At 35.9% G+C, this 15609-nt stretch overlaps 1 protein-coding gene across 1 annotated transcript in view; it reads right to left on the reverse strand.

Annotated features, from left to right (window-relative positions):
* Window positions 1-15609, reverse strand: part of LOC123322840 — a 160050-nt gene that overhangs the window by 36314 nt on the left and 108127 nt on the right. Inside the window, exons 8-13 of the mRNA XM_044910885.1 lie at window positions 10544-10780; window positions 9272-9388; window positions 6114-6385; window positions 4391-4601; window positions 2140-2387; window positions 45-233 (exon numbers count right to left, since the gene is read on the reverse strand). Of these exons, the coding sequence (XP_044766820.1) occupies window positions 45-233; window positions 2140-2387; window positions 4391-4601; window positions 6114-6385; window positions 9272-9388; window positions 10544-10780 (1274 nt within the window). The remainder of the gene's footprint in view (window positions 1-44; window positions 234-2139; window positions 2388-4390; window positions 4602-6113; window positions 6386-9271; window positions 9389-10543; window positions 10781-15609) is intronic.

The raw sequence follows: 15609 nt of genomic DNA on the forward strand, positions 1-15609 counted from the left end.
AAATGGAAGTGGTACTAAACAACATTCAACACAATATTACTTACTCTAGCTTTTGTAGGTAGATGAAAAATCCCTTACGTTTCTTGACAATTTTTACCTCAACTTTTTCCATGAAAGTAATCATTTTTTTGAGTTCTATAGCTTCAGCAAGTTTTAGGAACTCTTTATTATTTATAACTCTATTGACAATTGCCATTTCTCCAGGAAACATGCTCATTGCAGACATTAACGCTCTGAAAAAGTTCTACGATTAGTAGGAGAAAAATAAAAAACCTCATTCTTTGAATACCTACGTATTCATAATCATAACATGAACATAATAAGTAGAAAGAGAAGTTCGCTAGATGTGCCGTTGAAATATGCATCAATACAATATAGGGAAATAACCTGCTTGAGTATTTAAGGCTTATCGTATCAGTGACTAGCTGGGTTCTGTAATTCCTTCCAATATTGGTTTACGGCATAACGTTCCTTTTTTTTATTTCTTCGAATGAGTCGATGATTTACTAAAATGCTAGCTGTTTTCACCAAAGTGGATTCGAACGAAAAAAATCTCTTTCAAGGCAGATCGACGGAGACTAGATATAATATTACGTTCTGTATTTGTTTTCATAAATGCGTAATTACAAAAGGAAAACATACAGCTCCGAAGGCCATTTCCGAAACAAGCACCAAGAAAAAAAATCATGAACAGAATGTGCACCCATGAGCAATGCAGTGAAGCAAAACTATTTTATATCTGCGAAAAGTCCATAGTGATTCCGAATAATTCTTTTAAATATAATAAATATCTCTAAATAACAAGTTTCATAATGTTTCATCATTCTGGCTAAATTGTATCGCTCCCAAGATGTCTAAGAATATGGCGTATGTACTGATTAGATTTTGTTTTTTTTAATCTAGAGAATATGATTATTATTGTTTTTTCCTCTGTAGGTAGCGCTTTTTATAAATTGACAGCTTATTGTCAATTGATATTCTAAAATGATTTGAATACATTCCTACGATTTGCGAATGTGCTGTATTTATAAGTGAAGTGAAAATGTATTAGTTTCGAGAATGAGTGTAAAACTTTCATTTATTTCGAAAATGTGTCAACTAGCCCCAGTCTCCCCTGACTTTATTTTGAGAGGAATGATCGCGTTTTTTCAATGGTTTCAATGGTTGGTAGTACAGAGGGAATTCTATGTTTTATTCTGTCCGCTCATGGCGCTCATTTTTTATACCAAAGTCTGCATATTCTGGAATGGGCTGTTTTCCTAAATTTCAAAATATATGTCATTAAAATAAATACATGTTTTTCGAATTTTACCATATTGCATTTTCTCTGTATGCACTTACGAAAATTCTGATTTAAAAAGTGCTCTCTTATGAGCATTCGAGCCAATAATGGTCATGAAAGTTTTCTGATCACCATAGACTTAATAACTACACAGACTTAGAGACATGGATAATTTTGATTTGTTCGCATTCACCTCTATGTAGACACAAAAGAGACAGGTAATGGCCCGACGATCATTTCTCTCTTTCTATAAAATAGCCAATTTCATACTGGTATTGCTCAGTCCATGTCTCTATGTCTATGATTAAATATCACATTTGACAAGAAAAACAAACAATGTTACAAAATGTCATCCGTTTTGAGAAGGTTTAGATACAGATTACAGAAAAAAAAAATTTGAAATCTGTGGATATAGAATTCTATATCTTCCTGATCGGTTCCACTGTTGTCGAATTAACAGAAATTACTAGAATTAAATAAAGGCATTCTACGTCACAAGCTTCTACATATTCAAATGTTTCAAAGGGTGTATTTCTGGAATTTCAGAATTTTGAAACGAATCTCTTACGCGATGGATAACTAATGGAACAGGGTTTCCATAAATAATCTTGAATTTGATTTTGGAATTTTAGGAAACTTGCCCATTTTCATAGGAATATTGTACTCCATAATAGTTCTGCATTTAATTCGGTTTTATCCACCCATGGGACGATAAGAAAAATTAATAGGAAAATTACCATAACGGTCAATTATTTCAAAATATATAGGAGCATTGAAAAATGTCTCGCATAAAAGTTATAGGGCTATTAAAAATCTACATAATTTAAATAATGGGGGTCGTATTTTTTCTGACTAACCTGAAAGTCACCAGCGCCAATTTGCAATTAGTAGTTGTTCGAACAGTGTTACATTTACTCATATTGAACAACATTTCTACATCACCAAAATAGTCTCCAGCCTTTATATTCTTGACGAATATGCCTCTGAAGTCATAAACGGCACAGCAACCTTTCTGAAGAATAAACATTTCCCTGTCTACATCACCGGCATAACAAACCGTTGCACCCTCTGGCAAAATAGTGACATTCGATGACAAAATTATATCCTGTTAGAGAAAAAACGATATGTAAACATTGAAATATTTTTTGTGGTTATAGGTGGATATTCATGTTATATTATGCTTATACAATAGATTAACTTAAAACTTCTCTGTTCATTTAATCTATGGCTTATGTGCTGTCGCGACCTTCTAGAAAGTGCGAAAAGCCGCAAGAAAGTTGCCAGTGCCTATATAAGCCCAAAAAGAGCAGGACAGCACAGAACGTGTCGAGTGAGAGCTTGACCAGAGCAGACGTATTTCATAGTGCTGTAAAAGTGAAAGTGGAAGAGAAAGTCGAAGTGAAAGTGTACTCTATCGAAGCTACGGAATTTTTGATTCCGTCTGTGAAGTTTGTGTAGGTTCTATACGTCTATGTGTTTTCGGAATTTTAATTCGTTAAAATTTTCAAAGTTGGTGTTCATCTGCCGGAGTCCAGGTCTTGATCGTTGGTTCTGCAGAAAACATCAAGTGAGCTTATTTTTCGTATCTGTTTCCTGATTTTTCTCATAGCGTAGAAAACTTTTGGCTTTATATCATAGTTATACTAGACTATTTCAGTGAAGATTCCTGAATATTTTATTTTTTTTTTAATTGTTGGATATTTTAAGAAATCTGAGTATAAAACCATGTCGGAAATCTCAGATAATGAGGGTTCCTAAATGGAAGCGACCGATGCTGAAGAGTTCAGCGAGGGCGAACCCGAGGAGCTTGTGAAGCTCAGAGAAGAAAATGGGCAGTTGAAAGCTCAAATTGTTGAACTGACTGAAACTGTTTCACAGTTGGTCGGTGAGATGCGCCTCTTGAGACAGGAAATGACCCAGAAAATAACATGCCGAAATCCCCCACTTAAGCCGCAATCACAAAACCGGTAGCGGGTTCCAAAAATAAATTTCCTTAAAGGAATTGTTTCACAACCCAAAGAAAAATGATGCAACGCTGGTTGCGAAGGCCCCAAACGCGCCCCCAACTAAACGCGCGTGAAAAGAAAGCTCCTCTTCTGATGAGGAGACCGTCAAGAAGACAACGGGAGTGCCTAAAAGGGATAAAATCCCACCCATCACGATGATAGGTACATCAGATTGGGTAGAGATCTCAAAAGCTCTCTATACCAAGAAGTTCAGTTATAACCGGGCTACCGTAGTGAAAGACGGAATCAAGATTATAGCCACAACTGTAGATGACTACAGAAAAATAACTAAATTCTTCGACCAACTTGGAAAGGAGTACTTCACATACCAGATGGAGGAGGAAAAGAAAATTTAACTTTACTTGGAGACTGCGAAGACGAAGTGAATCAAATCACCATTCTCAGGTGTCAAGTAACAGGACGACTGCAACGAAAGATTCAAGATTCAAGATGAAAGATTTTCGAGAAAATAGGGAGTAAAGAACTTACGCTGCAGCAGCCCTGTTATGACTTTTCAAGCAAGCAGAAAAACCATCGGTTCTCACTGACGTCGGACAAATCGTATGAATTATTAAAAAACACTTAACTCAAACTCAAATTACTTGATTACTTGACTCCTGAGGATGGTGATTTGATTCACCGAAACCGGTCGAGCGTAAGTTGTCTTTGCAGTCTCCAAATAAAGTTTCACCAAAAATAAGGTTATTCTTTTCTATTCACAAACAATATGGTGAACGTCAAAGGGTTCAAAGAAGTCCCCTTTAGCCGTAGCCTATATGAGCCCATCGGGGGAGCAGGACAGAGATTGCAGTTCACAATGCAAGCGGCGAGTGGAAATAAATAGTAGTGACATAGTTAGTTAGTGTTAGTAATAGTGTGAATAAATAGTCAATCAATCGGACGTTTTAATTAAGTAAAGAAAACGAAAAACATTTTGAATACATGATACCTACTACAATGAGCTCCATACCACGCTCCATAAGATTTTTCAGTTTATCCGTGTAGGCACACACAAGTATGTTCTCTACATGTTTTCGTTTAAAATGTAAATATCAAAATATCAGTTCAGATTTGCTAATTTCGAATGATCATGAATTCTTACCACCAAGAAATCCACATCAATTATTTGAAACAAAGGTACACCAGTCAATAATTTCATCAGATTTGTCTTGAACACGACCATCTGGAGATAGCTAGGTGCCATTTTCTTGAACTGTATTTTTCCGATAGCTCTGTCATACGACCATCGTAGGGCGAAAAATCTTTTGACTTCTTGTCTGAGCTCTATAGGAACTTTGTAGTGTTCCAAAAACCTATTTTGAATATGAAAAAAAGGGTATTATTTTAAAACTAAAGCAATCTGCTTCTTCATACGAATTGTTTTCATGACAATTATGCATCAATAAGAAATCATAGCAGTAAAAGGGGTCATTAATGGGAAATTTCATTGCGAATATAAATTTTCATCCTTTTCGAATAATATTCATTCAAATAAGTCTATAAAACCATTCTTTTTTCGCGTTTGTCCGCGCGTGAATAGTGTTAGGGGAAAGGTACCCAAGATGATCCCCTTAAGCAATAATTTACGTAATTCTTCAGTTTCTTCGGGTAGCACAAAAATAAAAACGTGTTGTTCTCTTAGAAATATCCATCTTTCTATTGTTCTACTCGAAATAGTAGGTCACAAAAGGTTTTTTGAAATATTTTCAATTTTCCAGAACGTTACGAAAGGATCATCTTATACACCCTGGTGTTTAAGAGATGTGGTATGGTTAAGATGATCCCAGGGATCATCTTGACCCCATTTTTTCAATTAGCTCCCATAGTTTCAAGAATGAAGTATGTGAAACAAATATCTGTGAAGATTGTGAAATAATTTTCTTGGGCATAAAACATTATGAATTATCAAGTGAATAAGCGACTGAAAATCAACATATAAGGTGTAATATCACAAAAATTTGAAACGAACATGTATCTAAGTGGTGGTTTCGATGCACCACCGAAAAAAGCTAATTTGAGATCCATTGAAATATTCAACATTTTCTGAAATAACAAAATAAAGTACAATATTTCTCTTCTTATTGATCCATACATTCTAAGCTCAATGCCCTTCATATGGCTCACGAGCTCGGTATCTTGTTCATTAGTGGAAACAGTTTTTCTCACTCCCAGATATTTCACTGCACCACGAGCTATTTTCTTAAATTCTTTAGTCCTTCGTGTCAATGAAATTAGTGACTCCCTACTCGCTCTTTTAATTGCCATAGAAAAAAAAATGGTGGTATTGGTATAAGTTGTTAGTAACGTTGTGTGAACCTTCTCTAACATCTCAATAATCCGGAGAAGTCGACCAAAAACCCTAAGAACACACCTTGGTGTTTTTGGAATGAAACAGACTCAAGTGTCCTTTATGTGGGATAAATTATCAGGGATGAATGTAACCAATTTAACATAAAACTGCAGGGCCATTTTACTGACCTGCTAAAAAAAATCAAGTAAAGCAGAAAACACAAAACGAAATTAGCCAGCAGATCTGAGTGTCTGGAACAGATTCTTCTTTGCTAGTTGTCTAAAATCTGAACAAGCTTGCTGATGCCCATCATCTGGATGGGCAACTAAAGTCTCGAAAGATTCCATCTATCAGAGGTATCTTTTCTGCCAAGTTATCGAATAGTGTAACATATTTTCGTCTGATGTTTTACAATATGAGTACTTTTCAAAAAGATAATGCCAAAGATCAGTCCAGAAAGTGTTATTTCGTTCATTATTTGAAGAATGCTTTAAAATGGATTGAATAAGAAATATTGAATAAACGGACCAATTACCTTTGAAAGGAGAAAACTTCGTGTTGGAACAACTCTGAATTTGCATTTATAATATACATAGTTGCTGCGAGCGAAGACATAAGGTAAGTCAAAAGCAATAGTCCAACCACCATGTATATGACAAAAATATACAAGTCTCCAGGTAGAACTGCTTTGATATCACCAAGTCCCAAATGCATCCATATGTTGACCGATAAATACATAGAAGTTGCAAACGGGTGCAAATAACAAGGTTCCTCTTCTTTATTCTCAACAGCCCTCAACATGATTCGCTGAAATTTCATTTCGAAACTCAATTCGTTATTTGCCACTGTTAAAAACACAATAAAATGTAAATAGAGAGGTACCGTCAGACTGTAGAATAAGAAAATGTAGGAACATGCAGTAATATCAAAGTATACTTTTGTATCAAATTCCTTATAAAAATCGTTGCCATCTTGAGAATTCGTCTTTTCAAAAAGAACAGAATATAAAAAATATCGGAAAACATACTTACTGGGGGGGAAAGCTTTGAAGAGAAAATCTATAATCTATAATCTAAATGTTTTGGTATTGTTTACTGACTCCACATTTTTGACGTCCAAAATAAAACGAGATCAATAATTATGAGAATTTCGAGCTATACACTACAGAGCCCCTAAACCTATTTTATGGGGAAATTTTATAGTTTTCAAAAATTTAAACTTTATCTACGTTCACTACTCCATTATTTTTTATGCCACAGAAAAAAAAACGAATTCATAGTGAATTGAAAATCGTAATTATTAAATTACAAGTATTTTTTCGTATCTGCATTAGTTTTTGTTGGAATATGAGACAATTTTTTTATCGTGAAAATATCTTTTCGCTTGTATCAAACTTCGTACTATATTCCTTACTTTCTCTATCTATTATTTCTGTGCTTATTTCGACATAAATCATCACGAAATTACAATGATGAAAATGAATTAAAAGAAACAACAATTATCTTCTAGACTCTATTTCATGGAGTAAAAAAATTATATTCCGCTGAAATTTATTTTCCTTGTATACAAGGTGAGTCTTTAACTCGTACAAATATTTTGACAGTAGATTCTTGAGGTCAAAAGAAACACTTTCATCCTTTATACTGGTAAAAAGTTATAGCCATTTCAAGTTTTCGTAATGAGCTATGTCACACCTGGAAAAACAAAATATCCTTCAGAATATCTAGGTGCATATGTGACACCACACATCTGTGGATCTTTCAAAGAGAGTTGTATTCAGCCAAAGTACGCAATTTTTCAAACTTCACAGATACTCGAAAACGGCGAATTACACGATAAAATATGAACAATACTTTTATTTTACAAAGCGCTCAAGTATTCAATTTAGTTTCAATAGTTCTTTGAATTTTTGGTATTTTTATGGTACGTAATGATCCTGATGAGAAAATTGGAAGACGTGAGTGTTCGAAAAAGATTTATCAAATAGATGAAAAACTATATTTCGAAATTCATCTCATTCAATAAAACCGTTTGTGTGAACTTAAAAAACTGAAAATAACATTTTTTTATGGTTTTTAACAGCCTGTATCTTCTGAAACGAGCCGATTCCGAAAACATGGTATAGGAGAAAAGTGTGTATTTTGACCTCAAGAATCTCTTTTTGAAATATTTCTACGATCCAAAGATACACCCTGTATATTCTCTGGGTTTCGCTGTATAAACATCATGGCGCTCCACTAGAGAGAATTTATATACCTGTCGTCCCCACACTATTTCCATACCATATTATTGCCAACGTATTTTCTATTACTGAGAAAAGTCTCGAGTCAATATCTCATCTGAGGCATTGGGTGTATCGTATTAAAATGGAACTGATCGACACCGTCAGGACGAAATGTATGGTTGGGAAAGGAAGACGGAAGTGAAAATATAAAAAAAAATTAAACTTAAAATGGATTATACGATTTTCACAAAGAAAGTAGTAGTAAACCACGACACTTGTTTCACTATCATAATAGCCTTATCGGGAGGGTGAAGGGAAACTGAAATATTTGGTACCGGCTCTGCAATTGCTCTGAACGTTCCGGAAATAACCATTATCCCTAGTTAGCTCTGAAATTGCTGAGAATGTTCTACAAACTATCATTACCCCCACTAGATTTTTAGCAGTAGAATCGAATGGTTGTTCATATATACCTTCTCGTTCGCTATCAAATACTTCAGTTTAATTTCACCCACCTGAAGATGCTATGGTGATAGCAAAACACGTATTGTGTGCTTTCAATAATGGAGACTAACTGAATGGCTTGGTTCTTATAATATCTCATATGTTCATGTGGCTGTGTACACTTTTCAAGTGAAAATAAAGTCGATTTATTACTATTATTATTATAATGGTCATTGAATGGTTTTCGCAATATTTTATAAGAAGTCTTCAGTAATCTGTAATTCTGTGGATACCATGCAATTTTGCACAATCATGTACAATCGTGATGTTAATATTTTAGTGGCTATATTTTTTATAAATAACTTAGGGTGTTAACGAAAATTTACGCTGATAATAGCGCATTTGCTCATAACCCTAACTCATAATGATTTCGAAATTGAAGGCCTCTGAGTTTTTCGGATATTTTGAAAATACCTACACCGACAGAATTTTGTGAGAACCGCATCGTTAGAGAAATCCCCAGCAACAATTTAACTGATAGTGCCCAAATTTTGAAAAAGCGTTGAACATTATTTTAGAGCCAAGTAGCAATTTTCGATTTTATCGGAGCACTATGTTTGGAAATACCTGAAAATTATTGGATATCGATTGAAATTTATTCTGGGAGGATTCTGCATTTCTTCATAGAATTTTTAGGGAAAAATTTTATGAAGAAACTGAAAATTATTATTTATTTTTTACAGGCGTGCGCGTTCAACCATTTTGCCGCGCGCATTTCAAGTTGCAAATAGTCGCTTTCCCTAAAGGTGCGAGAAAAACGCCTGCTATTCTTTTCCACACGGATTTGCGTGCGGGAATGGATTAGCAGGGGTTTATATACTAAACGGAGACAGTCAGCTCATTATAATGCCTACATTTCCGACGAGTTCTATCAAATTCCTTTTGAAAGATTTCTCTGATGTTTGAATTTCATTTTCTTCATCATAAAATGACTGATCTCTTCCTCAAACATTTTTTATACTTACAAAAAACCATGAATCTTCGGAACAAACCTCATATAAGCAAGAACACAGGTATAATATGCATCCTGAGAAGTACGTTATGGCACAAAAATGAATTATAGTGTAGAATATACTGAATACCTGAAAAATAATCATTGTTAATAGATTCCTCTCTAATCACTTGGTGAAAACATGAAAACAATCAAATAGGTTTCCAAGTTTGAAGTAAAACTGTGAAACTTTTATAGTCAATTGTGAAATTTGAAAATCTTTTATTAGTATATATTGTTAGTAGATATACCTGTCATTTCATCAATCTGAATACTCATTGTTTAAAAAACATTTTTAACTTTCTGTTGTTGCAAGACTATAGGCTTCGCCTCAACACTTTCATTAGACTCATTCATTATATATGTAATGAAAATATATGAATTAGTAAAAATGAAGTGATAGCATCCAAATGATAGAAATCAAGTTTTCCAGATAAGGAAATTGATAATATTAAATTTGGAAATCTCAAATGTCCTTGAGTTTTCGCCTTCTCTGAGGTCTCCAATTATCTTCATATCTTGCTGGACCTGCTGTGGTACAACATCACTGTATTTGTCATTGTTTGAGCTTTACAGTAATCTTTAGTATGGTATGGTATGGTAGAATCAAAAGCCTGTTCTTCCTGATCAGTCTAAAGTTCTTCTTCAACACCGGCAGCCTGACTTGGTACTGATACTTCTTCTAAATCAACGTTGACTAAATAGATGTTTGAGTTTGAGCTTCTCAAACATATCCCTATTTCAAGTAATGGTATGAGAAGATGGGTCATAGACCATGTAGCCCTTTAGTTCATCACCATAACCAACCAAAATTGAATAACAGAAAGGCTTAACAGAAGTAAACTTGAGAAAGCGAGATGATGTATGTTGTAGTATGCCAGTTTACAGCAGTAAACACTGCAGTCGTTATACGGAATATATGCTCTCAGGTCACAGGTTTGAGTAAAAAACCCTATATGAAATTAGGTTCAACAGGAAACCGGATATAGGTCATCTATTTGGCCATGGAACAAAGGTTCAGAAAAAAAATCTCTTTCAAAGAAACAAGCATATATTAACAAAAAATAGGCTAAGAGCAAAATTTTGTTTTTGACAGTTAGATATGAATTAGGCTAGAAAAAAATATCAGGATATGAAGGTCAACTTTTTATGTTATGTCTTGTGTCTTGAATATATATAATTCCCTATTTACTCTGATTACAGAAAACTATATAGAGTGAGGAAAAGTGCATCCATCTATACTCACTGAATTGTTCTTCGAATAAAATACTTCGATTTTCTTCATCAGGGAGTAGCATCGTCTCAGTCGGAGCATTTTAATTCCCATGAGAAGGTCATATATTCTATTGTAATACTCGATTTCAATTTGATCTACGGCCAGCATGAAGTATTCGTAAGGGAAAACAGGAATAGCATTCATGTAAAAGTCTAACGACTTCATACGATATCTCACAATTTCCTTGAAAGTTTGCAATACTTGATCCTGCAAAACGGATTAATAGTGATCAATTTTTCTTGAATATTGAACAACTAGTAGTAGAAGAGGTAGCGTACTGATTTTTTTAGTGATTTGATACCGCTTGAAATTCATTCTGGGGGTAGATTGATGTTTAAGTATCATGAAAGTGAACGTCGTCAGTCACCGCGCAATAATGTCGCTGTGTTACTGGATATTACTCAGTAGCGCTTGCCAGTATTGAATAAGGGACCATCAAATCACCAAACGTTCTCCATCATTGTCGAGTGAGATCTTGACAAAAGCAGACCTATTCATAGCGCTGTAAAAGTGAAAGTTGAAGAGAAAGTCGAAGTGAAAGTGCCCACTATCAACGCTACGAAATATTTGATTCCGTCTGTGAAGTTTGCGTAGGTTCTATATGTGTATGTGTTATCGGAATTTTAATTCGTTAAAATTTTCAAAGTTGGTGTTCATCTGCCAGTGTCCAGGTCTTGATCGTTGGTACTGCAGAAAACATCAGGTGAACTTATTTTTCGTATCTTCTTCCTGATTTTTTCTCATAGCGTAGACAACTTTTGGCTTCATACCATAGTTTTATATTAGACTATTTCAGTGAAGATTCCTGAATATTTTTTTATTTTCAAATTGTTCGATATTTTGAGAAATCTGAGTATAAAACCATGTCGAAAACCTCAGATAATGGGGGTTCCTATATAGAAGGGAACGATGCTGAAGAATTCAGCGACAGCGAACTCGAGGAGCTTGTAAAGCTCAGGGAAGAGAATGGGCAGTTGAAAGCTCAAATTGTCAAACTAACTGAAACTGTATCACAGTTGGTCGGTGAGATGCGCCTCTTGAGAGAGGAAATTACCCGAAAAAATATGCCGAAATACCCCACTTACACCGCAATTACAAAACCGGAAGCGGGTTCCAAAAATAATTCCCTTAAAGGGAACAACCCGAAACAAAGAAAAATGATGCAACGCTGGTTGCGAAGGCCCCAATCGCGCCCCCAACTAAACGCGCGCGAAAAGAAATCTCCTCTTCTGATGAGAAGACCGTCAAGAAGACACTGGAGTGCCTAAAAGGGATAAAATCCCTCCCATCACGATGATGGGTACAGTTTCATTAGATTGGGTAGAGATCTCAAAAGCTCTCTACACCAAGAAATTCAGCTATAACCGGGCTACTGTAGTGAAAGACGGAATCAAGATCATAGCCACAACTGTAGATGACTACAGAAAAATAACTAAATTCTTAGACCAACTTGGAAAGGAGTATTTCACATACCTGATGGAAGAGGAAAAAAAATTTACGCCGTCATTAGGCATCTTCTTTTAGACGCAAATCTGGAATTGATTAAAAATGACCTGAAATTTCAGGGAATCGATGATGCTGAGGTGTCTAAAATGACATCGAACAAAACGAAAAATCTGATACCATTATATCTGGTTAAAACGCAAAAGAAGGAGATATTCGACATCCAACGACTCTACAACCTTTGTATTACAGTCGAACCAAAAAAAAAAGGCAGAAAGTCCAAGCCAATGCTTAAGATGCCAAAGGTACGAACACGCACAAAATAAATGCTCCTTCCGTGGAGATGTGTGAAGTGTTCGGGAAACCATAGGAGCAAAGATTGTGAACTCACCAGGAAAGGTGAAAAAAGAAACGCTACATGCGTTTTATGTGGTGAAGAAGGCCATCCAGCAAGCTACAAGGTATGTAGCGAATTTAAGCTGGTGACCAGAAAGAAGAGAGCCGACCAAAAACAGACAGAACAGAAAAAGCCGTCGAATAAAGCAACACCTGCAAGAAAAGTTCAGGAAACTGTAATAACCAAACCTGCAGAACAGGAAAAGAAGAAAGAAACTTCTGAGCCTATGCAGAAAAAAGAGGAACAATTGAAACCGACTGTAAATAGTCAACCAGAAAAAAGAAACCAGCCGATGATCTAGATATCTTCACGGAAAAAGTGTTCAACAAGATAATATTGATATTTGAAAGAGTGATGGAGAAAAAACTCAAAGCATTATTCAGTAAACTGAATTAATGGACTTTACGGATATTAGGAAGAAATCCCTCAAGATAATCTCGTGGAACATAAACGGGATCAACACTCGGAAAGCCCAAATATAATATCAGAGAAACAACCTGATATTATAGCCCTAAAGGAAACAAGAATAAACCGGAAGAGACGACTGAATTTCATGAATTATGAAACTGGTGGAAATGAGAGAATATACCAATTGGGCTAAAAACAGCCATTTAATAAAATCGGAAATAACAGAAATTCCAACAATAAGCACTCCAGAGGATCTGGAGCACCAAGCAGTACCAAGTCATCCGCATGGCGATACGCCTGAAGGAGTAAAAGATCTTATACGAGAAAATCGAAGACTCAGAAGAACATATCGGATAAATAAAAATGATCTGAATAGATGGAACCTCAACCGCCATAGCCAAGTTCTGAAAAATGCCCTGAAAGATCTAAGAACAAGCAGATGGAACAATATCAATAACTGAAAATAATTGATCATTCTGCATGGAGAATGCAAAAAGAAAGGAGAGGAGAGAAAACTAAAATTCCACCCCTACACGGAGAAAGGGGAATGGAGTATACCAATACTGATAAGGCAGATGCTCTGGCGGACTCGATCGAACGAGAATCGAGAATAAATTACAGGATAAACGACGATAATGAAGATTCGGAAGAACTGGTTGAAGAAAATGATGAAGAAATGGATGAATAACCAGCGACTGCTGAAATAGACAAACCAACATCGCCGAATAAAATCAGGGAAATAATTAGAAGTTTGAAGAAGAGGAAAGCTCCCGGAAGCGATAAAATAACGAATGTTATGTTAACGAAATTACCTAGAAAAGGTATAGCCGCTCTAACGAATATCGCGAATGGAATTATGAGGACAGAGCACTACCCAGAAAAATGGAAAACAGCGGAAGTCATAGTGTTCAATAAACCAGTCAAAGAGAAGAAGTTCCCACAAAACTACAGACCGATAAGTCTACCGTCGGCGTTAGGAAAAGTAGTAGAAAGAATTATCGCCACGAGGCTAAATGAGGAAACCGAAAATCTGAAACTAATACCACCAGAACAGTTCGGATTCAGAAGAGAGCATTCAACAGAGCAACAATTATTAAGGCTCACAGAGTACATAACAGAGGGATTCCAAAATAAACAAGCTACAGGTCTTGTTTTACTAGACGTCGCCAGAGCTTTCGACAGAGTATGGCATGAAGGATTAATATACAAGATGAGATGTGCGAGATATTCGATCAAAATATGCAAGTTGATCCGGAATTATCTCAAAAATAGAAGATTTTACGTGAAAGTGGAAGGAGAATGCTCCACAACAAGAGATATAGAGGCCGGAGTACCCCAAGGGTCAGTACTTGGGCCACTTCTGTACAATATATACATTCACGATATTCCGAAGAATCCAAGAACCATGCTAACGGTATATGATGACGACACAGGCATATGATGACGACACAACAACCGAGAAGTAATAGAACGAGTTCTACAAGAAACTCAATGAACAAAAGAGCCAAGCAATATTACTACAGAAGAGAAGATTGCGACCCACAACGAATCTAGAAGTAGACGGCGAAGAAATCGACTGGAAAAATGAAGCCAAATATTCAGGAATAACGCTTAACAAAAGTTAATGGGAAAAGTCATATCAAACAAGCAATCGACAAAACGAAAGCAGCGATGAATAGACTCTACCGTCTAATAGGAAGAAGAAGCCACATGTCGAAAGAGACATAAGTGAAGATAATCAAAGCCGTTGCTAGGCCTCAACTGACTCATGGATCAGTTGCCTGGAGTTTCGCGGCAAAGAGCCATATCGAAAGAATTCAGGCCACTGAAAACAAGCTGCTACGATGTGCAATAGATGCACCTTGGTTTATCAGGAATAGACAGATTTATAGGGACCTAAAATGGGAAACCCTCGGAGAAACCATAACGAATTCATGAACAGAAAAGCGGAGAAATTATTAGAAACAGCGAAAAACCATTCGAATCAAGAACTCAGGAGACTAGTGGACTACGACCCAGAGGAAGACAAAAGGAGAATGCGAATTTACCGAAGGAGACCAAGAGATCAATTAAGAAGAGATTAAAATAAGAACATAAACTTATTGAAAAATCCAATAAAGTGTTATCCGTAAGAGGATAAACACATAAATCCCAGCACGGTAGTGTGCGAGAAGAAAACCGACTAAGAGATGAACGGTTTGTAGCCAAATGCCCGGAACCAATTCAAGAAGCAGTTAAGGGTTTTTAGTGGGTCTCGATCTCAGGCGAGTGAGAATCCCCACACTTGTTTCCCTCAGGAGAGGGTGGTTCGTCTGATTTGCAGATTTTTCCGCCTGCTACACCAATCCATCGGAGAAAAAAGCTATGTTGCTCTGATGAGGTCAAGTGAGACCGAAACCATGGTCAGCATCTGCTTTTCTTCGATGGGGCGTCCTCCATTTGGGGCCTTGACGATGGCAAATTGGCTAGTTCAATTCAGATCGTAACACTTGTTGATGTACTAATATCAGCGGGTGGTATGCATCCGAATTGATCCTCTTTCAGCCTTGATGTATATAAAATAATAGTACTCTCCCCAAGACTAAAAACTCGACCTTTTTGCACTAAATTCATATATGACTTTTTGACCTATTCCCGAATAGGTTTACGTCGCTGAATTCCAATAGTCCAACAAAACTCGAATCTGGGAAACGTTTCTTGATACGACTATTTTGTTTAATATTTACATGTTATTATTTCTGTTATTGAAAGGTGGCTGTTTTTTTTTACTATATCTTGAAAATGGAAA

This window comes from Coccinella septempunctata, chromosome 1, assembly GCF_907165205.1.
Source record: "Coccinella septempunctata chromosome 1, icCocSept1.1, whole genome shotgun sequence".
Lineage (NCBI taxonomy): Eukaryota > Metazoa > Arthropoda > Insecta > Coleoptera > Coccinellidae > Coccinella > Coccinella septempunctata.